At 41.5% G+C, this 26,129-nt stretch overlaps 2 protein-coding genes across 4 annotated transcripts in view; both read right to left on the minus strand.

Moving 5' to 3' along the window:
* Positions 1 to 20,542, minus strand: part of dock11 (dedicator of cytokinesis 11) — a 54,902-nt gene extending 34,360 nt beyond the window's left edge. For 2 of the 3 annotated variants that reach the window (XM_020100232.2, XM_020100234.2), the window contains exons 1-12: positions 20,198 to 20,538; positions 14,054 to 14,170; positions 12,793 to 12,882; positions 11,971 to 12,053; positions 11,713 to 11,779; positions 10,103 to 10,198; positions 8,779 to 8,913; positions 7,497 to 7,680; positions 6,053 to 6,132; positions 4,575 to 4,658; positions 4,176 to 4,316; positions 2,811 to 3,101 (exon numbers count right to left, since the gene is read on the minus strand). In XM_020100232.2, coding sequence (XP_019955791.2) covers positions 2,811 to 3,101; positions 4,176 to 4,316; positions 4,575 to 4,658; positions 6,053 to 6,132; positions 7,497 to 7,680; positions 8,779 to 8,913; positions 10,103 to 10,198; positions 11,713 to 11,779; positions 11,971 to 12,053; positions 12,793 to 12,882; positions 14,054 to 14,170; positions 20,198 to 20,302 — 1,473 coding nt within the window. In that variant the 5' untranslated portion in view covers positions 20,303 to 20,538. Of the gene's footprint in view, positions 1 to 2,810; positions 3,102 to 4,175; positions 4,317 to 4,574; positions 4,659 to 6,052; positions 6,133 to 7,496; positions 7,681 to 8,778; positions 8,914 to 10,102; positions 10,199 to 11,712; positions 11,780 to 11,970; positions 12,054 to 12,792; positions 12,883 to 14,053; positions 14,171 to 20,197 lie in introns of all 3 variants that reach the window. The other variant, XM_020100233.2, reaches the window with a different exon arrangement.
* A 1,200-nt stretch (positions 20,543 to 21,742) lies between these two features.
* On the minus strand, positions 21,743 to 25,057 carry haus4 (HAUS augmin-like complex, subunit 4). Its single transcript, XM_069518787.1, has 9 exons — positions 24,891 to 25,057; positions 24,415 to 24,554; positions 23,950 to 24,081; positions 23,606 to 23,746; positions 23,377 to 23,473; positions 23,113 to 23,258; positions 22,838 to 22,968; positions 22,278 to 22,346; positions 21,743 to 22,175 (listed from the first exon to the last, which is right to left on the minus strand). The coding sequence occupies exons 1-9, from the start codon at positions 24,946 to 24,948 to the stop codon at positions 21,989 to 21,991; spliced, it is 1,101 nt and encodes a 366-aa protein (XP_069374888.1). The 5' UTR covers positions 24,949 to 25,057; the 3' UTR covers positions 21,743 to 21,988.
* Positions 25,058 to 26,129: the final 1,072 nt, after the last annotated feature.

Below are 26,129 nucleotides of genomic sequence, written 5' to 3' on the forward strand. Positions count from 1 at the left end.
TCAAATACAAGTTGAGGGAAAATTACTGTTTAATGACGAGTTGTGACTGAATGAGCATCAAGTAAAACAAGGATGATCTGCTGACACAGGAGCTTTTAAAAGTCTGAGACTGTGGGCGTCCCCTTAGACAAAGCCTCCTTATTCCACCTTGGATTACTTGCCTTCAGTTTCACTTATTTGCCAGATGGCTGTGTGATCATGATTTATGTTATTTTATCCGTTTGAACACTCCACGATTAAGCAAAGATGGCCTTGTGTTGTTGTTTGACATAAATTGAGACAACAGCAAATATAGAATAAGGTCTGTACTGAGATATATTTTAGTGTCTGAGTCTGGAAAAGTGATGAAAACAATAGAATTGACCTAAACTACAGTATCTCTGAGCCTCACCTGAAACTTTGAAAACCTCTGCCCTACAATCATGGACATGTTTTAGAACCTATATATAGTAGCCTATTTACTGTATATAAACATTATTTTATTTCAAACCACATCCAACCTCTCTGAACTCAGTTCTAAGGCCAACACTAGCATCCTCTACTGATCCTCTATCTGAGTGATGTCATGTGCTGTAGAGGTTTACAGCACATGACATCACTCACCCACTCAACTGCCACTTTAACATCAGGACGCAGGTGCAGGTCGATAAAGTGCATCAAGGCCCACTTTGGCAAAAGCCTGGTTCCTGCAGCACCACATAAGACATGATCGGGGCCTCTAACACAGCTCTTTACTGTCAGTCAATGTTTAATGTTAATGGGATTATTTTATTATTATTGTATAATGATGTGAACAGTTTGTTCCCTATTCTTTTATTTATATCAAGTTTATGGTTTAACTGTAAAATATCAAATTTCTTTGTCATTAAGGTTATTATTAATATTAACATTATTTGAGGAATCATATCATCTGGCTCTCCTGAGGATGCTGATGAGTCGATTGTAAATCCTCTTCTTTTATATTCTGTTTTTACTTGATTTGTTTTAGAGGACTTCGCAGCACACAGCTGTGTCTTGTACATAAAGCATTGAACTACATGAACCTTTTTCCTGTGTTTCAAGTTGATAATTTAGGATCTTTGGATGGACACAGAAGTCGATGTTATGTTTTTTTATCCCCTCTGCTTTAGGTTAACTGTTTTTCTTTTGCATGTTTCACCTGAAAGTGTTTTGTCTATTTTCAAAGTGAGAGAACACAGTCTGAACCAATAGCCACAAAGTTAATGATATCCGACTCCAGACAGTTCATTTTCTTTTGAAGGGGGATCTTTTTTTAACATTACATTCCATTCATATTTTCCTAACTTTCCTAATGTAGTGAAGCATTGTGAAAGCAGCCCAGGTAGTCCAGCAAGACTCCTCCCTAAGCCCCTCCCCCTGCCCAGGTGCAGTATAAAAGGCCTCAGCTGGCTCAGTGGGGCCTGATGGTGATCGCTTGCTGTTCTGTTCTTGTTAGGTTTGCCTTTGTTTGTCTGTTTTGCTCATTTCTGTAGTTTTGCTTTGCTTGTTGGTCCAGATTTATTAAGGATGCTTAGTTTAGGTACATTTCTGTTTGACTGTTTGTTTTGAGTCTGTATGTTTCGGGATTTTGTTCAATTATCAAATGGGTTGTTGGTTTTCTCAATGTTTGTTTCAGGAAGTTTCTTTGTTTCTTTCTTTGATTTTCAGTGCGGACTCAGTGTCATCAGGTGGGGGGGCTAGGCACCTCACTCCTGTTGCATGCTGGGGAGATTTTTTGTAGTGTTGCACCCCAGGCTTGAGGCGAGGCACTTCTCCAGTAGTCTGCCTCCCACTGAGGCCCCAGCCCACTGATTTTAGTTTTCTGTTATAGTCATTAGAGCTTTTAGTATTGCTTTAGCCGGCTTACATTTTAGATATTGTGTTCTGTCAATAAACTAATTGTCGTTTACTTACCTTATGTTTGTCTGAACTTTATTTTGTTTGTCTCCACCAGCTTCAGTTCTTTTCTTTTAGGTCCAGTCCTGATTTCTTTGAATTAATAAATATAGTTGCGTTATATAACTTGCTGTCTCTGCCTTCTCAGTCATGAACCTGTGTCCCTTTAGGTTTCTTTACATTAAACTATTTTTTTGATTTACATTATATCCTGGGGTTGCAAGCCCCCAGGTGGCGTTGTTGGTCCCTAAGTTATTGTTACCTCCTTAGTTAATTCGACCTCTCCCCTTAATTAATTTAAAACGACTCCCCTCCTTGCCACACTAACAACACTGATGGTGCAAATCCTGTTGACATGAACACAAACCAACAGATGTGGGTGAAAACGTAACCTCCTAAACAGAAGGAGCAATCCAGACCATTTCCTCATGTGCTCTAATTGTCATGAAAACCAGAGCAAAGAGCTGCTTTAAAAAAAATGTTTTAAATCAGCAAAACTCACTTCAGCAGAAACCTAGAACCCAACAGGATGACAGAGCTGCCAAATCTGTCTATAACTACAGCACCACAATCCTTGTTTGTAATTGAACATTATGAAACTGAGTAAGACAACCACAGAAATACAACAAGGCAGACCTCTTCAGTTTCAGCTCATTATTACTTAAAACTTATTAGGTGTGATTATGTTTTGTATATCTTATGTCACTTGCCTTAAAAGTTGAAACCAGCAGAATTACTATATCACATCACCATTTTTCACAAAACGCTGATTTCAAAATATATTTTGCAAAGCGGATGGAACACTGTTATTCACACTTCCATCTATATTGATACAACAGAGATTCAGAGTTCACACCCAGTCCTGAATTGCAGACTTGTGGTTCATCAGTGTTGCAAAACAATCGTGTTTCTACCTGTGTGGGGAAGCGCAGCAGAGCCTCCGACACCCTCTGAAGCACAGGCAGGCAGTTCCCTTTCCCAGAGTCGCCATTCACCATTAATCCAACTCCCACTCCTCCATCCCTGAGTCCTCCTCCGCCACCGCCTCCTCCCCCGTCAGAGTCTGACGAAGGAGAGAGCTGGCCCGAGGCGTCCGTCAGCAACTCCCTGACGCAGGGTGGATTCAGGTCGATGTGGAAGTCGGCCGAGATCTTGCAGCTCTTGGAGACGTCAAAGAGGGCGAGGCTGATGAAGAATGGTTCCACCTGGGGTCCAGCAGAGAGATGTGTTAAAGGCGAAGAAGTGTAAGGAGGTATCTCAAGAACAGGGTCACTATTGTTATTTTAATTTGATCCATGACATTTTATCTGCCGTGCAACAACTGAAAATTATAGATTAAATAGAGGAATAATTATCATAAAGTACTGGCTTTCAGTACGTCAGCCTCAAAACATAGGTTGATATCTTGTTTGGGAGCACACGTTGGCTCTACTGTACCACAGCCCACACATTTTTGAACGACTGTGCACTTATGCCAGGATGAATGGTGCCTGTGTGATGGGCAAGCCTCTACATCCAGTAAACATTAAACCTATCCGAGACTGTGGAGGGAAAAGAGGGGAGGAGGAAGCGGAGGGAAAGAGCGCGCCGCTTCCAAACCACAAATATGAGTCCATTCAATCCTCTAATGGAGAAGAAAACTTGAGGAGGTGGTCCAACTCAATGTTTTATGACTACAACCAACCACTTTGACAAAGATGAAGCTCGCACATGCTAAAAACGCTGCCTCATACTTTCAATAGCTCTTCATTCATTGCACATAAGACACTTAATCATTAAGACAAAACTCTTGCAGATACTTTACATCCTAACCTGCTTTAATCATAAACAAAATTATATTAAAACAATATGCAGTCTCTTCTTTTGGCCTGGTTCTCCCAGACAGGTCAACATGAATTATGAAGGCTCAGTATATTATCTGGGGCAGCACAGCAGACTGAGAGGGCATCGGAAGATCTGTGGTGTGAAAAGGAAAGCTGAGTGTTGTGGTTCGGTTTGTACTTAAGTTCACTCAAAATGAAATCAGTAGAAAGCAACTCGGTTTTATGATCACTTTTTAAAATCAGATAGACTTGAAGCCATTTAAATTAAAGATGGATATTTTAATATTGAATAGTTTTAATCAAATTTGGTCTAGTAGTAGTAGTAGTGGCGTAAGTTGTATCAAATTATTTTTAGTTTCTATGTTCATTTAGTTGTTTTATGTAATTGTGTTTAAGAATACAATTAAAATCAGTGTGTAGATGTAAGAGATAGGATAGGATAAGATAAAGACATACATTGGTGAGGACGCCGTCACCCTTCTCACTAACGCAGCCCTGGAGACTGAAGGTCAGGTCGTGGCAGCTGACCATGATACGTCGGCCAAAGCGTTCCTCAAACGGTTTGACATCTGGCTCGATGCCCGAGAAGTCCAGTCTCTGGATATCAGACAGGGGGGAGGAGGAGGAGTAGAAAGGACAGAAAGACACAGGAGGTAAAACAAGAAAAAAAAAAAGGATTGTTCCAGATGAGAGAGTATGAGCAGGGAGATGGTGTGTGAAAGAAAGAGGAAGGAGGTGAGGGAGAAGGAAACGGTGTAAATGGTGGAAAGGGGAGGAGAGATCAAATGGTCTGAATCAATAGTGAAATAAATAAATCATATGACGAGTAAGTATTCAAAGAAGCAGCTTCTGTACCTGTGTCTCAGGATCCAGAGAGAAAAGCTTTTGTCTGCCTTCATTCCTGTTGAGTTTATTAAACTGGTCCGTCTCCCTGGCGTACTACAGACACACAAAGTGGAGGGATGTGAGTCAATTGGCATTTTCTAACATGTACTTTATGAATTTATCATTTCATCCTGTATTCTTGGAATTATGTTTGATAGCAACTTAATTTTTTGTTATTCTCATTCAGGAAATAAACATTTATTTGCATCAATTTTAGAGAAATAGCAAAATAGAACAGAGGTTTCAAAACAAAACCTGTCTGATCAGAGTGTTGCCTGATGGTATTTTCTCTGCTAGTAAACAGAAAAGACAGGCCCGACAGACCCAGACAGAAGTAGAAAGAATCTAATGGAGACAAACAAATCAAACCCTCGGGTCACGGTGGAGCCCTAATCCCATCTCCTTCCCCACTTCTCCTACTCCCTTGGCTTTTTTTACTTTCACTGAGTCCAGCCTGCAGACAAACTCGACTGATCTTGTGCATGGAGCAGGGGGGAAAGCTGTGCTGGAGTGGCCCAGAGCAAACTTAGGGAAACAGCAGCACATAAGGCTTTGTTGTCTGTGTGGCGCTCTGGGTTTATAGACATATTATAGCAGCATGGTCTCTGTGGAGCTCGTAGCGCTGCTCAAATACAGCGGATTCAACAAAAGAGCTTCTTTTCAAGGGCTTTTACATTGTCAAGGTAATTGTAAACAATCTACCCACTACTTCCACCAATGTCTGTATGTGGCTTATTTTAGGACACGTTACATTTTATCTGCTTCACACTAGGCTTGTGTATTCTCAATGGTTTTGGAAGTTTGGTCGATTTGGACATGTGATAGGAGATTAAAATTTGAATAGCAAACACTGCTCAGTCAAATGGGGGCAGGGCAGTGTGGCTTCAGTCTGCTGACAGAGTTGAACATGTCGTCGATGTCCTCAGATAAGAGACAGCAACGGCCTGCAACTGGGTCAAAATCACCACCAGATCCTTTTGATAATGTTTTTATTTCACCACATTTGACTGACACAGACATTCACGACTAATGTGGGTGCTGATCTCTGTCATGGCAGCAACATTCATAGAATCATTTCCTCTTTAGCCATTTATCATTAAATTAAAAGCACATTTGTTTTGTTGCAGCAACGATTTATATCGAGCTGAATTATAGAGCTTTGATTTTGAAAGGTTGTGACTTGGGTCTAAAGAATGTTTGGAAATATAACAGCAGTTTATTGATTCCTTCAAGCAACATATGTGAATAGTAATAAAGCAAATTCAGTATTTATGCAAAATCGACTATAGAATAATCACTGCAGATAAACCAGGTAGGATGAACAGAATGTCTTAACTTCCCTCTGCACTATAGACTATGTCCAAAATAATTGTGGGCAGACATTTTTTCTGTATCACTAACTCAGTCAATAAGTCTGACTTAATCCACCGCCCATCCATCCTTCATACCTTCATAAGTTCAGGTTGTAAGCTCCTCCCCAGACTCTCCAGCAGGCTCTCTCCTTTACCTTGGCTGGCTGTGTCGTCATCTGATTGCACAGGAAAATAAGCAAATGTGAATAAAGGTCATGCACGCAGAGGGAATGGATGCTACTGCAAATCAAGCCCAATAAAGCTTGGCTCAACAAACGTTTCCCAATAAGCTACTGTTGTCTGTCTTGCCAAAAATTTTCAGTCTCTTGGCCAAATTAAAAAGAGGCCATTCAATATTCTGCCGACTCCCTGGTGCCACATAATGGACTGAGTGAACTCCAACTGCACCTCCATCTTCTTGGACGGCCTCCGAGTGTCTCATCAGCATCTTTGAAATTTGTGAGCCAGCTACACCTATTGGGTTTCACTGGAATTCTCTACAGAAAGCATATTATAATGATTTAAGAGAAAAGATGGTCCACACACGCTGGCAAGAAAAATGCAAACTGCAGAAAACTGCGAGCGTTCTTTCAAAGCTCAGGACAAAGCAACACGTTCGAGAATTTAACATAACTCATCAGAAAAGAAGGATTTTTCCAGAGAATTGATAAAAACCTTGTCTTGAGTTATTTATCTTTGCTTCTGTCCAGGTTTTTCTAATAATTTATATTGGATCATCAAGCATATCTCTTCTGCCTGTCTACTGACAGCAACTATAGTGTTAATATTACTAACTACACTCTTCCGGGTTTCTACAAGTTAAATTTAGACTTATTCAAACTTTATTAAGACCACAATGAATGTGATATGAGAATAGATATGAATTACTTTGACATCCCCAAAATTGAAGATAAGGTGAGGAAGTGTGGTAGAGAACAACCCTGACAACATCACTTAACCTCACAAACGACAGGCAGAGACAGTAGATATATTAAATCTTTCCCACAGCCAAGCACAGTGTCTAAGTGATAAAAGTGTACAGATAATCTGATCTGTGATAAATTATGACGAGGTGTTATGTGCAGTTTTATTACACCATGCTAATATCTGTATCCTTGAGAAAGAACTAAAAAAACCTTCTCTTAAAAACCTCTACAGAAGTAGAGTATGATGAACTATGAAGACCTACCTAACATATTTAAAACCAAATAATTTGTAAATTTGAGACCTTTTAAGACCACACAGAAACCCTGGTGTTAGTGAGTAGTGCGTAATGTTGAGCTTAATTTCCTCTGCATCACTGTAATATGGAAGCCATTAACATGGGGCCCAGATTCGGTGGACCTCCACTGCCAGGAGAGGGATTACTATAGCTCTCTGTACCATTACAAGAGGCTCAGACATGTTATTATTTTCTTAGCTAACTGACTGTATAGAAACTTTTCAACAAGACTGTAAATAATGGGTTGACTCAAAGAGCATGTGGGTATGTGCAATTCCCAAGAATGTTAGTTTCAGATGTAGGTACGACGCGACTCACCAATGGCACAGTCCAGTGACTCTGCACCGTTCCTCCTGTCCTGGCCGGCCTCAGTGCTGCTTTGAAGAGCCTGCTTCAGTGTCAACACCCACTCCTCCATCTCTGCCTCGCTGTCTGCAGCCAGGAAGTGGCTGTAGCGGTCTTGCATCTTCAGTTCGAAGCCATTGCGCCGCATCTTTGGACTCTGAAGGATATCATAGAATGTTTTAAAGAAAAATACAATCCAATTTGATTCACAAGACCAAAACAAATGCCTTAGATGCTTGTGTCCTCATCATCAAATTTATTTCAGATTATTTTCAGTTTTTCGACCCTTGAACTCAAATGAAATGAATGAAAGGAAATCCCTTATTTCTGGTGATAAGCAGAGCGCATAATGTATTTAGAGGGGACAAAGGGGCAAGGGGGACAAGGGGCCGTTGTGGCACAGGAGGTAAAATGGGTCACCCCCAAATCGCCACTGATGGCTGTGCCAGTAGCGTGAGAGACAAAGTGCAGCTCACAGATGCACAGTATGGCTGTGTGTGTGAATGGCAAAACTGTAAAACACTTTGAGTGGTCATCAAGACTAGAAAGAAATTCAGACCATTTACAGTGGAATTCCTGGTTTTAAGATCTGAGGGGTCGAAGGTCAGAACAAAGGTTTAACTCTCTGCAGCTGCCGAAGGTTCAGCTTCCGACCTGGCCCTTTGCTGCATATCTTCTCCACTCTCACCCCCTTTCACACTTGAACACTGACCAATCAATAAAGCCTCGACTGCCCAAAAATAAATGTAAAATAGACCCAGATGATGTAGGGAATTAAAGGTAATTCATGGAAAATTAGATTGAAACAAACAGGGTGCCAGTGTAATTCAGCCAGCACTGGACAGGTGTAAAACCTGGTCTGCATGTCAAACACAAGCTTTAATTTTAAACCCGAGCTCCCTCACTCTGAGTGCGTTCATCAAACTGAAAGCTTCCTGGCAGCACAGACTTGAATGACGCACCAAGCCTGTGCCATGAGCCAGCAGCAGCAGCAGCAACTCAATTACTGCTAAAACTTGACTATTCTGTTTAAGTCAATGGAATGCAGTAATTCTCTTCAAATCTCACAAAAGCCCCTGGAGCGTGGCGAGACAAGGAAACATGCAGGCCTTCACGAGGGTGGGAGATGATGCCAACAGGGGAAAGCTCACAGTGGGCACAGGGGAAAGTAAACTCAAAATATTTCAGTCGTGGTAAATTAAAAGCAAGCTTCTTTCAAATTGAAAAGAAAAAGAAAGTTTCCACCCCTGCATACCTGGACGACATCAATGCACGAGTCAAGGTAGATGGAGCCTTTGGTTTCTTTGCAGTTCTTCTCATCCTTGTAGGAGTTGAGGATGTAGGAGCCGTCTGGGAGCTGAGACAAGTAGAAGTACCTCCTTTTGAAAACCTGCAATGCACAGCCATGGAGAGCAAGTCAGGGAGATTCATTATCCTTACAGCTTGTTCATTAGAGAAAAATGCAGTATTTTTAGCTTAAAATACATTTTTGCTTCATAAAATACATTTTTGCTTCATAAAATACATTTAAGCTCCATAACATACATTCATTACAGAGAAATGCAGTATCTCAGCTTCATAAAATAAATTTTTGCCTCATATAATACATTCATTACAGAGAAATGCAGTATTTAAGCTTCATAAAATACATTTTAGCTTCGTAAAATACATTCATTACAGAGAAATGCAGTGTTTTAGCTTCTAAACACATCTTTTATCACCTAAGTGTATGTTGGTCCACTAATTTTACATTCCTGATGCAGCAGTGATGGATGAACCTGCAACCACATGGTAACATAAGATCACAGCAACCCCCCAAGCACTTTCCGTGTTTTCTCTTCGACCCATATTTTACAAAAACACAGAAAAGACTGGAGACTCTTCAGTTCATAAAACAAACTTTATTACATTTGATTTAATTTTGCGTTTGTTGGAAGTACATTAGTTGTATCTGCAGCCCTCACGTGTACTAACACTTTGTAGATTCTACATTATGTTGAGTTTCTGTTTTACCAGTGCTGTGGAGGATTCCTCATGTCTGAAGCCAGGAGCATGTGGTCAGGATTTGGCAAAAGGATGCACCACAAGATGCCCTGCTCTTAAATACAGGAAGTGCCAAAAGGCTGTACCAAGTGGCCACCAAATGAAGGTGTGGATCAGTTAAGGTCATCAGGGTCATTTAATTAAGATATAATGTGTATTTTTTGAGATTTTACTTTTATCCTTTAGATATTTTGACTTTGATGAATCGAATGATAATTTCAAGCTATAGACTAATGTTCTATATATCTTATTTTGTTGTTAATTATTGTGTAACACTCCTTGCACTCTATTCACTCTTAATTTTATGGTATTTTTATGTTTTTCTTCTAAAGCCCCCTGACAAGTGCGGTTTATGATTGTACTACACAGATGTGAATGTTGATGACAGTGCAGCTGTCCACACTGATTATAATACACACAGTATGAGTGGATATGAGATGAGAGTACTGTTTGCCATGTTGTAAAGCCTACATGTTGTTTCATTTGTTGCTGTAATGCTGTATGAATAACAGGCAGGAGGTCTGGTGGTGACTCACCCTCATGGAGACGGACAGGCTGCTGTTGATGTTGGCTTTCTGTAGCCAGCCCTGCTTCATGATGCCTCCCCTCTGGGAGCACAGAGACGCCGAGTCCTGACAGACACAAACAAATAAGAGAAATCAATCAAGACCAACATTATTGCGCAGGTTAATTCAGGTTAATGCTTCATATTTATACATGAGAGTTCTCACTCTACTTACAGACAGTATACAGTCTCATGAGACCCGGAGAAAACCCACGCAAACACAGAAAGACCACAGCCGAACCAATAAACGTATTGATACTCAAATGAATCAAATATAAATTATTTCTTAAAGTATATTTTCCCTTTTCCTTCATTAAATATTAACAGGATATGCAGGGGGAGATGAGGGGAGTCCGAGTTCACCAGCCGGCAAAAGGTCGAACCAGCATGTATACCTGTGTGGTACGTGTTGGGCGCCCCAAAAACAGGAAGTCAACACTAATTACGCACAGTCCTACCAAGGAAAACATCTACATTCATCACAATGGATTGGTCTGTTAGTGAGCACTCTCACACACACACACACATCCTCGTCATGTAATGCATCCGACCACTTGCAGGGATTCACAGCACAAGGAGGGCTCATTGACTTAATGTAAGCTTGGAGCATGACACCCGTACTATGACATTGTTTGAGAAGGACTGAGGTGTGAGGAGATGTGTGTGTGTTTGTGGGGGGGGGGGTTATGACCACTGCACAATACAGATGAGCCTAATCCCATTGAAGTGGCATTTTGTGCTCTGCCTGTCGCTCTTCCTCACTTATTCTCTCTCTCTCTCTCTTGCTCTCCAGGCTCCATCCTCTAATCTAATTGGCTGATGCTTCTCCTCCTGCAGCTGGCTCATATCTATCCTTCCCTCGGACGCAATGTCAGAGACAGTGGACGGCCACCACCACTGCGCCTCGCCACACCCTCTCGCATACGTGTATAATCTTGTCACCTAATGTCCCTGACTGTTGTTATTGATTTATTGTTCCGGCCAGCCAAGGGTTAGAAAGGATTTAGGGACATGGGACAAAACACACTTTTCCTGGCAGACACTTTCCAGACACTGTCCTTTCAGACAGACACGTTCATACAGAGGTAATGTAACAACAGCGTGGACCATTGTAGGAAGTAACAGAGCTATGTCTTTGCCCTCCCCATCCAACAACATTTATTTCCCTCAATTAAACTCCTCTCTCTGTCTAACTTTATCCACATCCAGTCAGAGGGTAGGGGGAGGAGGATCAATGAAAGCTATTTATAGGATGTATAAGGCTTCTGGTTTCACTGCCCTGCACTCTCTCCCTCTGGGGGTCATGCTGCTGTGTGGACCACAGACCATAAGTCACTCGGACACTTAGTAGTTACAATTTCACTGCATGTCCACTCTACTGTGCGAATATTTCCAGGACATTCAGACAAACGTGTGTCTTATCTCCGTGACTCAAAACAATTACACGAGGGGATTTCTGCGTAAGGTTTAATATCACATCACTAAAAGCTGTGCATATATGCATGGTGCAATTGGGCCTGTGAATCTTCCTCCAAGCGATCAATGGCTGCGATCTGACGGGACTCAGGGCCGTCTGCTCACCTCATCTTTGGCGTCTTCATCGATCTCAAACACGTGAGCTGGCAGCTTGTCTGTCTTCAGGCCTTTGCTTTGAAAAGATGATGAAAGAGAGTCAGTAGTCAATAAATCAGCTCCCTGGCTACTGTTCTTACCCAATGATGAGGTCAGATAAAGAACTCTTTAGTATTATATTATATTTATCTATTTAGTAGACAACATGATATGAATATATAATGGGTGAATATCATAACAAGAGGCATACATGCCATACTTCCTTACCATGGCAACATGCGGAAGTCACCAGAGTAAGCCTCATATTTGTAGTTGATTACATGCCAGTCAGTGTTGTACATCTTGATACACTGCCAAACACAGAGAGCTGGATTAGGAGCATTAGACACACATAAATACAACAACCATACTACACCAGAAAAGGACAGAAACTTTGAGTTGTTCCCTGTTTTTGGATCAAACTCAAGCTTAATATCGTCCGATTAAGAACTGAAAAGCAGCAGAAGAAATATTCACTCCTGGCGTGACTCCTCTTTGTTAGTCCTCAAGATGGTTTTCATTGTACATATTACTTTGTTCAGTACGAAACTGCGAGCGGAAATTCTCAGTTAGGTCAAATGAATGCATCTTTGTTGAAGTGATGCTGAGCAAGCCAAGGTCTGTTTTAACAACTCGCTACGACAGTTGTTTCCAAACTCTATCACGGTCATGAACACAGATTAGTGCCTGGCACAGCAGCAGCAGAGTGTATCCTCAACATGCCAGGCAAGTCTGTTTTTCATTGCTATTACAATATATCACGAGGACAGCATGAGTTCACGATTGGCCGGTGCTGCCTGTGTTCCTCTGAGAGCTTCAAGTGGCCGCTTTATGTAATGAGGCTGTTGTGACGTCATCAAGAAATCATTGTTTAGGAGTTTAAATTCATTTAATGTCTAATGTCTAACTATAAATAGGAAGTTTAAGTCATATCATTTCGAAGATTTGATGGCAGCAGTGAATACTTCCTCTTCTTTCACTCTTTCAGAAAGGACTGAATGTTACTGCCACAAATGTACAAAAGCCTGGGGACGTCTGTGTTTTTAGTACCTCTTTGGCAAATAGACTCCTGGCCTCCCGCTCAGCATTCTGGGGCACCGAGGGAACAACCGTCCTCCTCTGGCGGGAGAGCTGGGACTCCTGCATAGCACACACACACACAGAGTGACACACACACACACACATGAGCAGAAGCAGACTTGTGTAGCTACTTGTAAATGCTGTACTGAACCCCCGCCCCCCCCCAAAGAACAACAGACAAAGACAAAGCGAGTGAGAGAAATAAGTGTGAACAGATTTTCTACTGACGAGGGGAGAAAAAAAAACTAGACACGGAACGAGACGTGTTTCTAAACAAAACCACATGTGTCAGGCAGCACCGATAAATACAGAGCAGAGGTGCCTGGCTGGATCGTGTGACTGCTCAACCTGTACATAAGAGAGTGCGCCGAGGATGAACAGTGATTAGTGATGCGAAACTTTTATGTTTATGTGATATTCATTTGCAGCTCTTTGTTCCTGTTTACTGTGAAGATGGTAGTACAGGTGTCTTGGGTATAAGATTAGTATTGGAGCTTCAACTCAGAGACAGATCGTGGGGTGAATTGCGATGCAGGAGATACATGCAAAATCTGCATATCTAACACAGTAAACAGACACTTCTGCTGATTTGTATACAAGCTATTGATTATTGTAAGTGAATAATTTAAGTTGTATTCAGTTGATTATTACTTGTGTATCAATTTACTGCATTTCCGCCTATTACGATATGGTCAAAAATGATATCAAGATAAACATGTTAATATCAGTGCTCAGATAATCAATTCTTTTAAGTTTAAACACTGATTTTAGCTCCTGAGTGAAGGTCTTGGTTTTAAACTCTGGGGCCTATCAATTATGTGTTACATCTCCTCACCAGGTTTGCGCATTACATAAGCAATGTATCTATATGTATGTATATTATAATAATTATATAATCATTGATATCGTTGTTATTGCCCAGCCCTATTCAAATCCCTTTGCACCACAGCAAAAAGCTGGGACAGAAAAGGCAGTAAAGATTAGCCACATTCTCTAAAACCAGTTTATCTGAGAGAAAATAAAAGGAGGACCCTAACCCTAACCCCAGAAATGTTTGCTAAGTGGGCTTAAATCTTTATTAAGCAGCAAAAAGCTAATTTTTAAATCTTGCATCTCATCCAGGAAATCAAAACTTTGAGGTTCTAAATAAACAGTAGCTTTTTTATGCTCCTGACTCATGACTTCATGCTGATGACGGAGGCAGAGTCAGTCCCAGAGGTCGGCGGCTCACCGAGACATCGTCCACCGGGCAGAGCAGCAGGTCTCTGTTGGGGTCACTGTGGATCTGGGCCTTTCTCTGAAACACCACAGTCTCATAGTCCAGCGGCTCGATAATCTTTGGCTGCTCCTGAGGGGGGGAAGAGAGGAAGAATATAAAAACATGTTTTTTCAAATAAACATGTTCTTGATCTCATATCCTTGATAGTTTTGCCTTGGCTGTGTATAAGCCATTTGAAAACAGGGGCTCATGCAGTTAACAAGGGTGTAATAAGAGCAAAGCTGCAAGAGATCAGAGAGGCTACTACAAAGTTCAGAGGGCTGTCATGGTGCAAGGAAATCATCTCAGAGAATTGTGGGTGGATGAAAAAAAAAAGCAACTTAGAGGAAATGCGTGGGCGGACGCGGAAAGGGTGACAACTGCAAAAACAGAAAAATGATGGCGGTTAAATGAAGATCATCTTCTTCTTTTAGAGGCATCTACCTACTAAATCCACAAAGATGTTGGATGTCGAACTCACATTTCGCGAATCAATAATTTGATCAACTTCACACGTAAAATAATAATAATTCTGAAGTAGCTCTCGAGCAATAACACAGGCCGAGAGAAGAGCACATTCCTGACACGCAGGTTTAGAAAGGTACTGAACTTGTTTTTAGGAAAGAAAATGGAACAAAATTTAACAGATATGTTGCCTGAACGTTCTGAGCTACATCTTCCTCATTTCAGTTTCATAGAGAAGTGGATGATATGAAATCAGCATTTCCGTTATGTGTCAAAATTGCTCAAAAACCTATCCTTATGCTTGTTCCACAACTGGGTCAAGATGTGATAACGAATATAGTCCTAAACCACTTGGAGAGATTCAGAATTAATTTTGAAGAAAGTGCCACTTTAAGCTCAAGCTGAGCAGAGAAGAGGGGTGATGAGTAGCTTAGCCAGTAAACCCTGGCAAAGCAGCCACCAGCCCGTTTGAGTCCAAGCAGAGGAAATCAGGCTGTATATCAGCCTCCGTGCCACATCAGTGAACCGCTGCCACCAGGTCAGCAGGCAATAAATGCACACGTACGAGGAGAGACTCTGACTCATCCTACAGCTGGGAAAATATGAGAGAGTGATTTTCTACCTCGTGCTCCATCAAATTTCCCTTGAAGTGTCGAGCGGCTGAGAGCCAGAGCTGTGTTCTCCACTTGAGTGAAAAAGTCAGCAGTGGAATTATGCAGTAGGTTGGCAACAGTCTTTAGTTTTTCTACTGCTGGTTGGTCTCCCTTGCTATCTACTCCCTTCAATTTAAACTACCACGGCATGTTTACAGTGTGCATTGTTATCTGGATACAAGAAGGTATCTACGAAGTTAGCCGGCTAGATATTTAACAGCATCTTCCTCAGCAACCCAGTAAATTGATATTGATTTTAAAAAAACATATTTTATTATTACTAACAATAACAAGGTCCAACATGAACACACAATTTTCTGCCAAAGTTTGAACCATAGGCCGTATATTGATATTAATAAATATTGGATGCTATATGATCTGGGGTATTTTGGCTTCATTTCTGTACAACGGGTGGAGAAACGTCATCAATCTTTTGAAAGGTCTTTTGAAATAAAAAGAAAATATGTTTTTTTCTTTAACTTCAACTTTATATTTGCTTATTAGGTTAAGAATGTTATTGATATAGAGGTTTAAAGTAGATATAAGTTAGCTGTTTATACTTAGTGAAACATTCAAACCCAAGACGGACAAATTGTTTCTCAAATTTCAGTCTGACATGTTTCATATCTTTGGAACCGTTGTCCCCTGTAAGCTAAAAATTTAATTTTGCGGGTTTGAACAATGTTTGGTGGCACAGGATGAATTCAGGGAGGTACAAGGGGTTAACAAATCCAAATCCTCCTTGAATAAAAGAGTGAAAGGGAAAAAAGTTTTCCCTTTCCATGTTCTCTAACCAGGAATTTGGTGCTGTCATATAAGCCAGTTACACGAATGTTCTCTGCAAATCTTTCCACCAGACACTGACTATCTTGGCTGTCCACATAAACCAACAAAAAAAACCATGTGTGTCTCATATTTATTTGAACCGCTCATCAAAATAAAAACTACCTAGCCCCTACAACACTTGTGTATATTTCAATTCTTCTGCATTATTAAACGTATTACACGCAGACCCCCACTTCACAACAACCAGCAGCCTGAGCAGCAGCAAAGCACAACACCTACAAGTCTGCTGAAAGCATTACATGTGGCCGAGCCGCGGCTGCACCCGAAGCAGCAGCTCTGCTTCCTGTCATGTGCAACGCGGCTCAACCGCGACTCTACATGTCAGAGGCGCCCGCTCAGCAGCACACAGTGGCTCGACGACAACACTGATCATATTACAGAGAGAGGGAGGGCGGGAGAGGAAGCGAGTTAAGAGCGAAGGAAAGACGCAAAAGAAAAAGTGCTGCTTTTATAGAAGAGGAAAGAAGCTTAAGAACTACGAACAGGCAGCTGTGAGGCCACAGTCTCACTGATTGAGAAATGCAGAGATGCTCAAACCCTGAGGACATTGGCCTAACACTTGGGCGAAACAGTGTGATGCATGCAATCGAGGCACTTTCCCATCTTACTTATGTCATAACCTCCTATTGTGCTTTGCTAATATCAACCTGACTGAGGAGAACACTCAAACAATCACACACCAAAGCACAACTCCTGTGGGGAACCATGACTACGACGATGATGTTAGCGAAGGTGCATCGCCAGATGTCTGTGTCCCATTATGGTTCGGCAGATGTAAGGCTTTCCAGGCTCCAAAACAACCAGGTGGATTTTATAATATTGGCTAGAGAGGCTTATACACAATGGATGAGTTCACACACACATATAAACACACACACACACTGACATGCAAGCTCCATACAGTATGAAGGAATTGCCCCACAGCTGACCCTAGTAAGTGCTCCAATCGGTGTGTGTATGTATGAGCAGCGCAGACACACAGCAGCTCATTCAAGGGACGAAAAGTCCTAGTTAGCTTTTTTCATTCTTCTATTACTCGCTGTCCGGAACAAATTTCCAAAATATGTACTCATAAAGAGCTTCTTGCTGAAGCCAAAAACGAAATCTACAAATAATCCAATGCTTTATAACACATGCCATTTTATACTCATAGACAGGAAGTACATTTCCAATTCATTTCCTCCATTGATGTCACAATCAGGCCGACAAGGTACTAGATGGATCGTGATAGTTTAAAATTTGATTCGAAGCAAAAGGTTATATTGGAAAATGGAAAAAAGTGGAAGTACAAAATTATTTTAGGAGTGAGGAGCCTCCCCATCCCATTAACCATTGCAAAGACTTCCAGCGCACTTCTTGAATTTATCCTTGGACACTCTTCCTCATCTCTAAAGAACTTGATGATTTCCAGAAATCATGGCTGCTCTGTTGTTGAAGTAACGTAACGCCAGAGTGATTTGATTGTAGCAGACACGATTTACATGTGGTAAATCTACGTTAGATGGTTAAAATATTATATATATGTATGCATTTATTTCAACATCTTCTGATCCATAATGCACAAATACATCCTTGTGCAATCATCCTGTTCCACTGCATTTACCCATGTCTCTTCACAAATAATATATCTGTCTGTAGTGAAAAGGTGTATTATGTACGTATTCTCTGTATTTTCATTTAATTTTTTATACTTTCACGTGTTCTCTTGTGGAACTCATTCTGATTATCTGCTGCTGTAACAAGAGAATTTCATTTTGATTAACTGATTCATGCTTTTTAATCCAGATATTCAGTTAACAATCAAATAAGGTCAAATAAAATCATCTAATTCTGCAATCTTGAAAAGCTGGAGTCAGTACAAAATGTCAAGGTATGATATTGTAAAAAGAGGTGCCCATTCATTCCCTGTTGGTTGATTAACTGATTAATCGAATTCATCGCTTCAGATCTAGAACAACTAACCTGCACAAATAAGTTTGTGCAAGATCAAATGATCAACTCATCACTGGCTTAGAATCAGCTGATACGCTGATGTACATTTGTGCAATGCTGATACATGTTATTAATTGGACCTTTTATTTTGTGTGCCTGTGTCATCAGATAACATGGCACCCTAAATTATGTTTTAATACAATGACATGTGCTGTAACGAGAGGCTTTCTTGTAACAACACTAGAGAGACACTATAATAATAATCAACATAGTTGTATTACTACAGTAAATAACCACTACCAAGGAGGTTATGGATTCACTTCCGTCCTTTTATATGTTTGTTTGTAAGCAAGATTATGCAAAAACTACTGCACAGATGACCACGAAATTTGGTGGAAGGATGTGGTATGGGGGGGGGGGATACATTTTGGTGCGGAACTGGATCAGTTTCAGTATTTTTTGTATCACTTCCTTTAACATTGTGAGATAGGGCATGTTTGTAGTTTATTTTTTTTTTACAATTTCACTGATTTCCCAAGGATTAATTCCTGGATATTGATGAAAGAATGGGCACTATGTGGTGTTATGCCCTCTACTAAGTGCCATTCTAGTTTTCACAGAATTGATCTTTTTCCTCGATGAGATGAGGGCTGTACGTTTTATCTCCCATGCCCACCCTCCACTTTGATATCTAAATTGACCATTAAACACAGACATGGCAGCGGACTTGCAAACAATTCAACAAATTCTGGGAAGTCCAGTAACATCAGCTGACGGAAACTCCCATAAGGCCACTCGACACTTAACAGCCTAAGGGGTGCCTTACATCACACAAACTCTTTCTGCTTGGAAATGTACTGAGAAATCTAAAAACGGGCGCGGAAGAGGAGATTTAGAAAGAGAAATGACTTTATAGGGATGAAGAACACACAAACACACATTGAGGAAGCATGGTCACAGCATGCCTGAGGGAATCCTCATGTGAGAGGAACGCAGGCCATGCCACCCTCCACAGAACTGCATTTGTTCTCAGTTACCAAGCCAACCGTTCCCTCCTTTAGAACGAGCGGCCAAAACCAGCTACAAAACACAACTCGACGCATGTTTACAAACACAGAACACACACTTCCACCTCTGTTGCAGAGATCAGAACCTTATCACAAGATTACTATGCTGGGAAACTCTTTGCGTCACAGTCCTGAAGATGATCATCATAAGACTGCAGACTGAAACCCAGGGGAACAATGGTTTGTCTCTTACGCAAAGGCATCCGGCTGCACTCTCTGAGGGTCCCAGGATGTGTGGCTCTCGTGTTTTTGGGGGGTTGAGGACAAAGTTTTGTCATTGACACATGATGACACATTTATGTATTAGAGAATGGTTTGAGTTAAACCGTGAAGAACACAAGGCATCAGGAGGCGAGCGTGCTCTGTGCAGTGACATCAAGACAAATGTCTTTGACTTACTGACATGAAAATGATTACTCTCTCTCTCACACACACACACACACACACACACACACACACACACACACACACACACACACACACATGCTGTATCAGCAGGATCCTAAATGCTATTCATCTCAAGCCACTGCGCCTAATCCCCTTCTCATTATTGCAGTCTGGCAGCAACCAGCCCTGCTACTCATTCCAAGTGAAGGAAGAATAAAACTGAACGTTTGCTCTATCAACACATCAGTTGTGGAGCCTTCCTTTGCACAATGTGGCCACTCTGCTCCAATAATAAGGCCAGGACGGGGAAGCCATGCTGCAGCTGTCCAACTGGCACTGCTCCTCATCCGCCACCACACAAAAGAAAAAGAAAAAACCCATGTGTCCCTGAACTCAATGTCACAGTGTTTTCTAATGCTGCGGATTTAGACAAACCGAGCTTCTCTCTGTTTTAGCATCTCACAGCGTTAGGAGATTGTTAGGAGATTGTTCCACGCGTCCGGAGGTGAGCTCCGCGGTAGCTGCTGCAGCTGCTGCGGGGCTACTGGTGCAGGAGGAGCCGGTGGTGGGAGATACCCAGTGAATGAAAACTGGGGAGGGGGGGGGACAGGAGTGAAAGAGAGGGTAAACACGGAGGAGCGGTGGGGATGTTGGGCTTCCCCATAAAAGACAATGAGAGAGGAGATCAGAGGGGAGATGGCGGGCTAACCCGTTGGTGATTACCCCGGTCGGCTACCATGAGAGCCGCCGGCTCCACTCAGACTCACCACGGGGTCCACGGAGCTCCTCACCGCCTCCGACACGCTCTGCCGGACCTCCGCGGCCGTCCCGGGTTTGCTTAGCCTCTTCGTGAATTTCCGCACCTCGGACATAGTAGCGCGTGAGTCCGGTTAACAGTCCGCTGCGTGGGTGTGTGTGTGAGAGAGAGTCCCGGTGTGAATACGAGCATGCCGCGGCACCGGGCGGGCGGAGCGGCGGCTGCTGTGACAGCCAGATGCGGGCTGATGTGGAGCAGCCAGCGGTTCACGCGTCGCGAGGCGGGGCCTGCTGCTGATGCGAGGAGAGCAGAGAGGGTCCGACACAGCGAGATGCTCCACTCCCACCTACTTCCGTTTCTCCTCTGCCAGGCGGAGTTGTCAAAGATCGTCTATGAATGGAAGACAACGTCCTAGGCAACGCTTCTTCTTTCCTCCCCCCCTCAATATTGTAGTTTTCTACAGCTCTAGTCTTTTTGTTTTGTTGTTTTTGATTACCTCTACAAGAGCGGAACATTTAATGGGGGAGATCGGTCGTAAGTATGCTGGCAGAATTAAAAATCACATTGATATTAAAGAAATAGAATCAAAAATCTGGTTTTCTTTGTCTTTAGAAATCTGTAACTACAAAGTTCTTCTCAGGGACATTTTGACACTTGATTGATCAGAAGTTAGATTCATTAACAGTGAGGTTGTTGATTATCTGAGTCTCTGTCCCGGTGGATCCTGAATCTGGTTTGTCAGAGTTTCTCTTGGTTCATTATGAAAACAGCAGCTTGAATCTGAGGATGATGACACACTGACAAGGTCTGAAATAAAACATTTTCACAGAGAGATGACGCTGATCGATCACTGATCACTCAAATACCTGTGTATAATACAACGTTTCCAGACTAAATAGAATTTCCCTCTTGAATACCCGTTCTAAAGCTGCATGAATCTCCTGCCAATGGGAATTAATAATGAGCAAGACCAGAATATATGGTGATGATTTTCCTCAGAGAACTCACTTTGGAACGGAGGTGATAAAAAAACCTAAAGCACTTATACAAGTGCTGTATAAATAAAGCTTATATTATTAAGAGTACAATTTAAAGTTAAATACTGCACGAATCAAGCTGTTGCATTAGTAAATGTCATTTCTATGATTACAGAATAGGGAAGCAAAACAAGGAGACCTGGGTAATGTTCACTATGTCCTGTAAAAGTCTGCAGATGTCAGTGAAAATGTTAACTATACTGCTCTCTAGTGGAAGAAGTTGCAAATTGCAGTCAAACACGTTGCTCAGTACCTGGTGCTCGTTCCAGAAAATGATTGTATTTATTTCCATAACCTTGATGTTGCAGGCCTACACATGCAGCATATGATACATAGAGTGGCTGCTATGAAGGCAGAGGAGGTTCTCTGCACACACAGTCATCAATATGAATACAGTGATACCATGTCACCATGTGGCTACGTGAGAGAAGTTCAGAATTAAGTGTAATAGGTCTCTAGAGGCTTGAACTCTTAATAGATTTGGGTGAAAACAAAAAAGGTGGAATGACGACAAAGTATTTGAGGATACTTAATTTATTAAGACAAAGGAACAGCTAACATAAAACATTATGTATTCTCTAATAGCAAAGGTTCATGTGAGCTCTTCTTGCAGATTGGATGACATCTTCAGTGTTGACCTTATTTCAACAACATGCTACACGGTTGATGTGTCCAGCGTCCAAAAGCCCATGTCTAATTGTGAGCGTGGTAACACAGTGAAGAGGGAAATCACTGGCTGTCGTCCCAGGCGTCGGATGTGATCTTCATTTCTCGTTGTACTGGGTGAACTCCTTCAGGGCCCAGTTTTTAGCTTCGATCTCCTGCCGTAATCTGCAGTACTCCTCAGCCAGGGCCTCAAACTCTTTGCCCAAGATCTCAAAAGAGGCAAGCTTCATCTCCACAGACTGCTTCTCCACCCGACAGGTCTTCAGCTCAGATTCCAACTTTTCTCTGAAATGGAGATGCAACAGAAAAAAAAGGATTATTTTCTGACAAACTTCATTAATTTGTAATGTATTTGTAAAGGATGACAATAGACAAAACATTTCTTGCCTTATCTTTCTATGAGCAGATATCGCGTCGGCTGTGTACGTGTCCAGTTGGATTTCTACCATCTCTGCCCTTTAAAAAGGAAAAGAGCAAATATGAGAAATACTCGTTTACACAGTGTATAGTCTTCTTTTCATTATAAGTTGCAGTAGTAAAGCAGTGATAATTTTTCACAACTTAACTGATAAATTACTAACAGAATAAACACATCATGGGTTAAAATACTAGTATTCTTAGGAATATACTAAATACTAGATATTGATATCAAAACCGATGCATCCTTCAATTACATTGATAATGTTTTGTTCCTACCAGCAACATATCACTGAAGAGATGTGTGTTCTTCTCAATAAACAACATTATAATAACAGTGTCAAATAACACACAAAGTAATATTTCAACCCATATATTTCCAAGCATCTAATACTTGTACATGATAATATGATAAGATTGAGAGTACATTGATTTAGTACAGTGTGTCTACAGCTATCTTAAACTTCAGATTATGTACAGGTAAATGTCTGCAGTGACAAATGTGAATATGCAGGTTGAAATCTCCTTACTTTATCTTCTGTAAGACTAATTCACATTTGCCTTCAAAGTATTCCAACTTCTTTCTGTCCAAATCTGTTTGGGTCTTCAGCCTGTGGTCCAGGATGAGAGACTGGAGAAGCTGAATACACTTGGTCAGCTCCTGGTTATGGGGAAGAAAAAGCAGGATATAACATATTGTTCTGACAAGCATGGAAATTGAATATTTGGCAACCTGCAGATAAAAAGCAGATGAATTTAGCTTAGTTTAATTTACTGAAGTAAACACAATCATTGAAATACTTACAGAGAGGTAGAGTTGAGCCTGTCTCTGCAGGAGAACTGTGTTTTCCCTGCACGTCTCCTTCAGACTCTTTGCTCTTTTCTGCTCCATGTCCAGCTGGACTGACAGGTGAGCCAACTTGCTGTTCTTCAGACCCTCACTCTCGTTCTCTAGAAGAGATTACAAAACATGCAGCACTATGACATAATAACATAAAGGTTCTGACAGCGAATGAGAAGTTACATTTTTGCCCGTAACCACAGATAAATCAGTGTTTAATAAATGTACCCCATTCAGGTTGGTAGTAAGAGAGGAGGTTCAGACACTTTTTCTTGAGATGTTTCTCCAGCTCTCTGGGGAGACTCTGCTTCATTCTTTGTACATTCTGGAAAACACAAATATAACTTGGGCATAGGCAAACACACAGGCAGTAACTGATAAAATAGATTAAATTGGTGTTAAAATGTAAAATGTATTTGAAATAAATTACAATTGGTAAATACATTTTATGACTCACCTTCTCTGGCGGCATGAGCTCCATCACCTGTTGGGTGTTCAGGCCCAGAATGGAGGGCTGGTCCTGGTTGGTGGTGGTGCTGGGATCCAGCTGTCTGACACACTGAGCAACCAGCAGACACTTCTCCATCGTGTCATGGAACTACACACACAAAACCAAAGCACTTTTATCTGCACTTTTATCATGATAATCAATAAAAACACTGCTGGTGTCTGTCTCTTCCTGTCACTTTGGTAAACATGAACAAACAATGAGACGTTCACCAATATTAATGACCAAAAATAAATACGCTCTCATTAAATCCTTGCAGCTGCTTGTGCAACTGTAGAGTATGAGAAATGTACCATGGTCTGGTCAGGGGGGGCGGTGGCGTGGTGCTTCCTGACACAGCAGTCCTGGATCATCTCCTGCAGCCCTCTGTGGAGGCTCTCCGAGCGCAGCCAGTGACGCCTCTGGCTCTGCAGCTTCTGCTCGGCCTGGAATTGATCATTAAAAAAGAAAATCTGTCAGTTACCAGTTAGTTATTATTTCAATGACACAAACAAATAAAACATTTGGGTCTAAATTAGAATATTCATTCACAAAACAAACCCATTGTGAAAAAAGCCTCAAAGATATTAAAAGGTAAAATAATCATTAATGATCCTGTTGCAAGACAAGTATGTATAATAACTTAGGTTCTTTTATCTGTGTCCACACAAGAATGTGACTCATACAGAGTCTGACAGCGTGTGATGCATGTCAACAAACGCAGAAGGCTTCATCGCTGAAAGGTTTTTGTCCCAGTGTGAGCACAGGGCTGCCGATACCTTGTCCAGCTCGGACCTCAGCGACACGGTGAGCCCAGTCTGGTCCACATGTTGAGCCAGGGTGGCCAGCAGCTTACAGAACAGGGGGTTCCGGGTCAGGTCCTCCTCGGTCATGTCACACAGAGGGAAGGAGGCGAGAACTGAGGTGGGGGGGGGGGGGGCGGAAGTGGACAAACCAAATCCCAGTTAGATTAGATTAGATTCAACTTTATTGTCATTGCACATGTCACAAGTACAAAACAACGAAATGCAGAAGCAGACTCACAACGTCAGCCTTTCACTCATTTATAACACGATCATTGGTGATTATAAGCTATAACTAATCACAAATGATTATATTATATTATTATATTAATAGGGAAACATTTTTCATCTCTTAATTTCCCCCTAATTCTAAAATAAATCAGGTTTCAAGCAGTGATAAACGTGTTTCTCCAGAGTTAGTCTCAGTAAACACAGTCCATTTGTTTTCTTACCTTGTTGATGTAAACCGTCACCTGTCCCCAGCGATGACAGAGCAGTAGACTCGGACATTTTCACCTGGATTTCGTTTCTTGACTGTTTTTTTCGGGATTTCTGCTCAGCTCTCCTGTCAGCTCGAGCCCGGAGCGAAAATAGAATGTTTACTTCCTGAATCAAGTTGCGCGCCTCCGCGAGAAGCGCCCCCATTGGATAACGTCACTCCACGTGACCAATAGAATCAGTGTCACGCCAAATTCTGCCCGCCGAGAAGTGCATGCACCTCGCGGGAGCGCGCACAGCTCCCAGGGAAAGACGCCACCAGACAGAATCGTCTCTCTTGCAACATAGAGTTTAAAAAATATATAATCTGGTTTGTTGGGGTTTATTCATGATGATAAATGATCCGATGCTTATTGTTCATGAATGTTTCGAGTCATCAATCATTTATTAGACTCAGTTGAAGAAGCATTTCCTTGCTATTGGTCTCATTCAAATAAAGAGTTTGATTTACACTGTGTCATTATAGTGTTGAAGTCCTGAATGTGAGAATGTGCAGATCTGCTGCCATGTTATCCATGCCCAGATATTTCAGCATTATTGACCTGCCATTTATACAGACGAAGCAAACGTCAAGAAAACACTATTTGGTTTATAGATTTTTAGCAGTTGTGTATTTGATTTATTGCTTTGATTTTCCTCCCCTTCTTTTCTCAGACTAGATGAGTGTTGGATGTATGAAGTTCTGAATGTAAAGTCAACACGGCCCAAAATATTAGATAGAGACCATTACTTGGCAAAGCAGATGTTGGACCTGCAGAGATTTGCATCCGAGATTGGGCTGTTTTGACTCAACAGAGAGAATGTGTCTTCCTGGCTGAAAAAACAGGGAGCAATTTTTGGCAGGTCCAAAATCTGTTTTGGCAAATAATGCAACCTGCTCCCAGATCTCTTTTCAGACACTCTGTGGTCAAACATTTTACCCTGCAGCTGATATTTTAGGATATTTCGTACATCTAACACTCATGTTTGTGTGTATTCATTTACTTAGATTAGTATTCCATTTGTTGTAATGTTTTTTTCCTTTACCCTATTTTCTTCATGGTAACATGGTCTGTGTTGATATGTGTAGTCTTTAATAAAACATAATTGACAAAAAAACATTAGCAGCAGTAATTCCAAGTTACTCATGGTAGGTTATAGGGGATTCAATAATATGAGTTGTGCTAACACACTGTGTAAACACGTCAATTAAG

Source organism: Paralichthys olivaceus, chromosome 22, assembly GCF_024713975.1.
Source record: "Paralichthys olivaceus isolate ysfri-2021 chromosome 22, ASM2471397v2, whole genome shotgun sequence".
NCBI lineage: Eukaryota > Metazoa > Chordata > Actinopteri > Pleuronectiformes > Paralichthyidae > Paralichthys > Paralichthys olivaceus.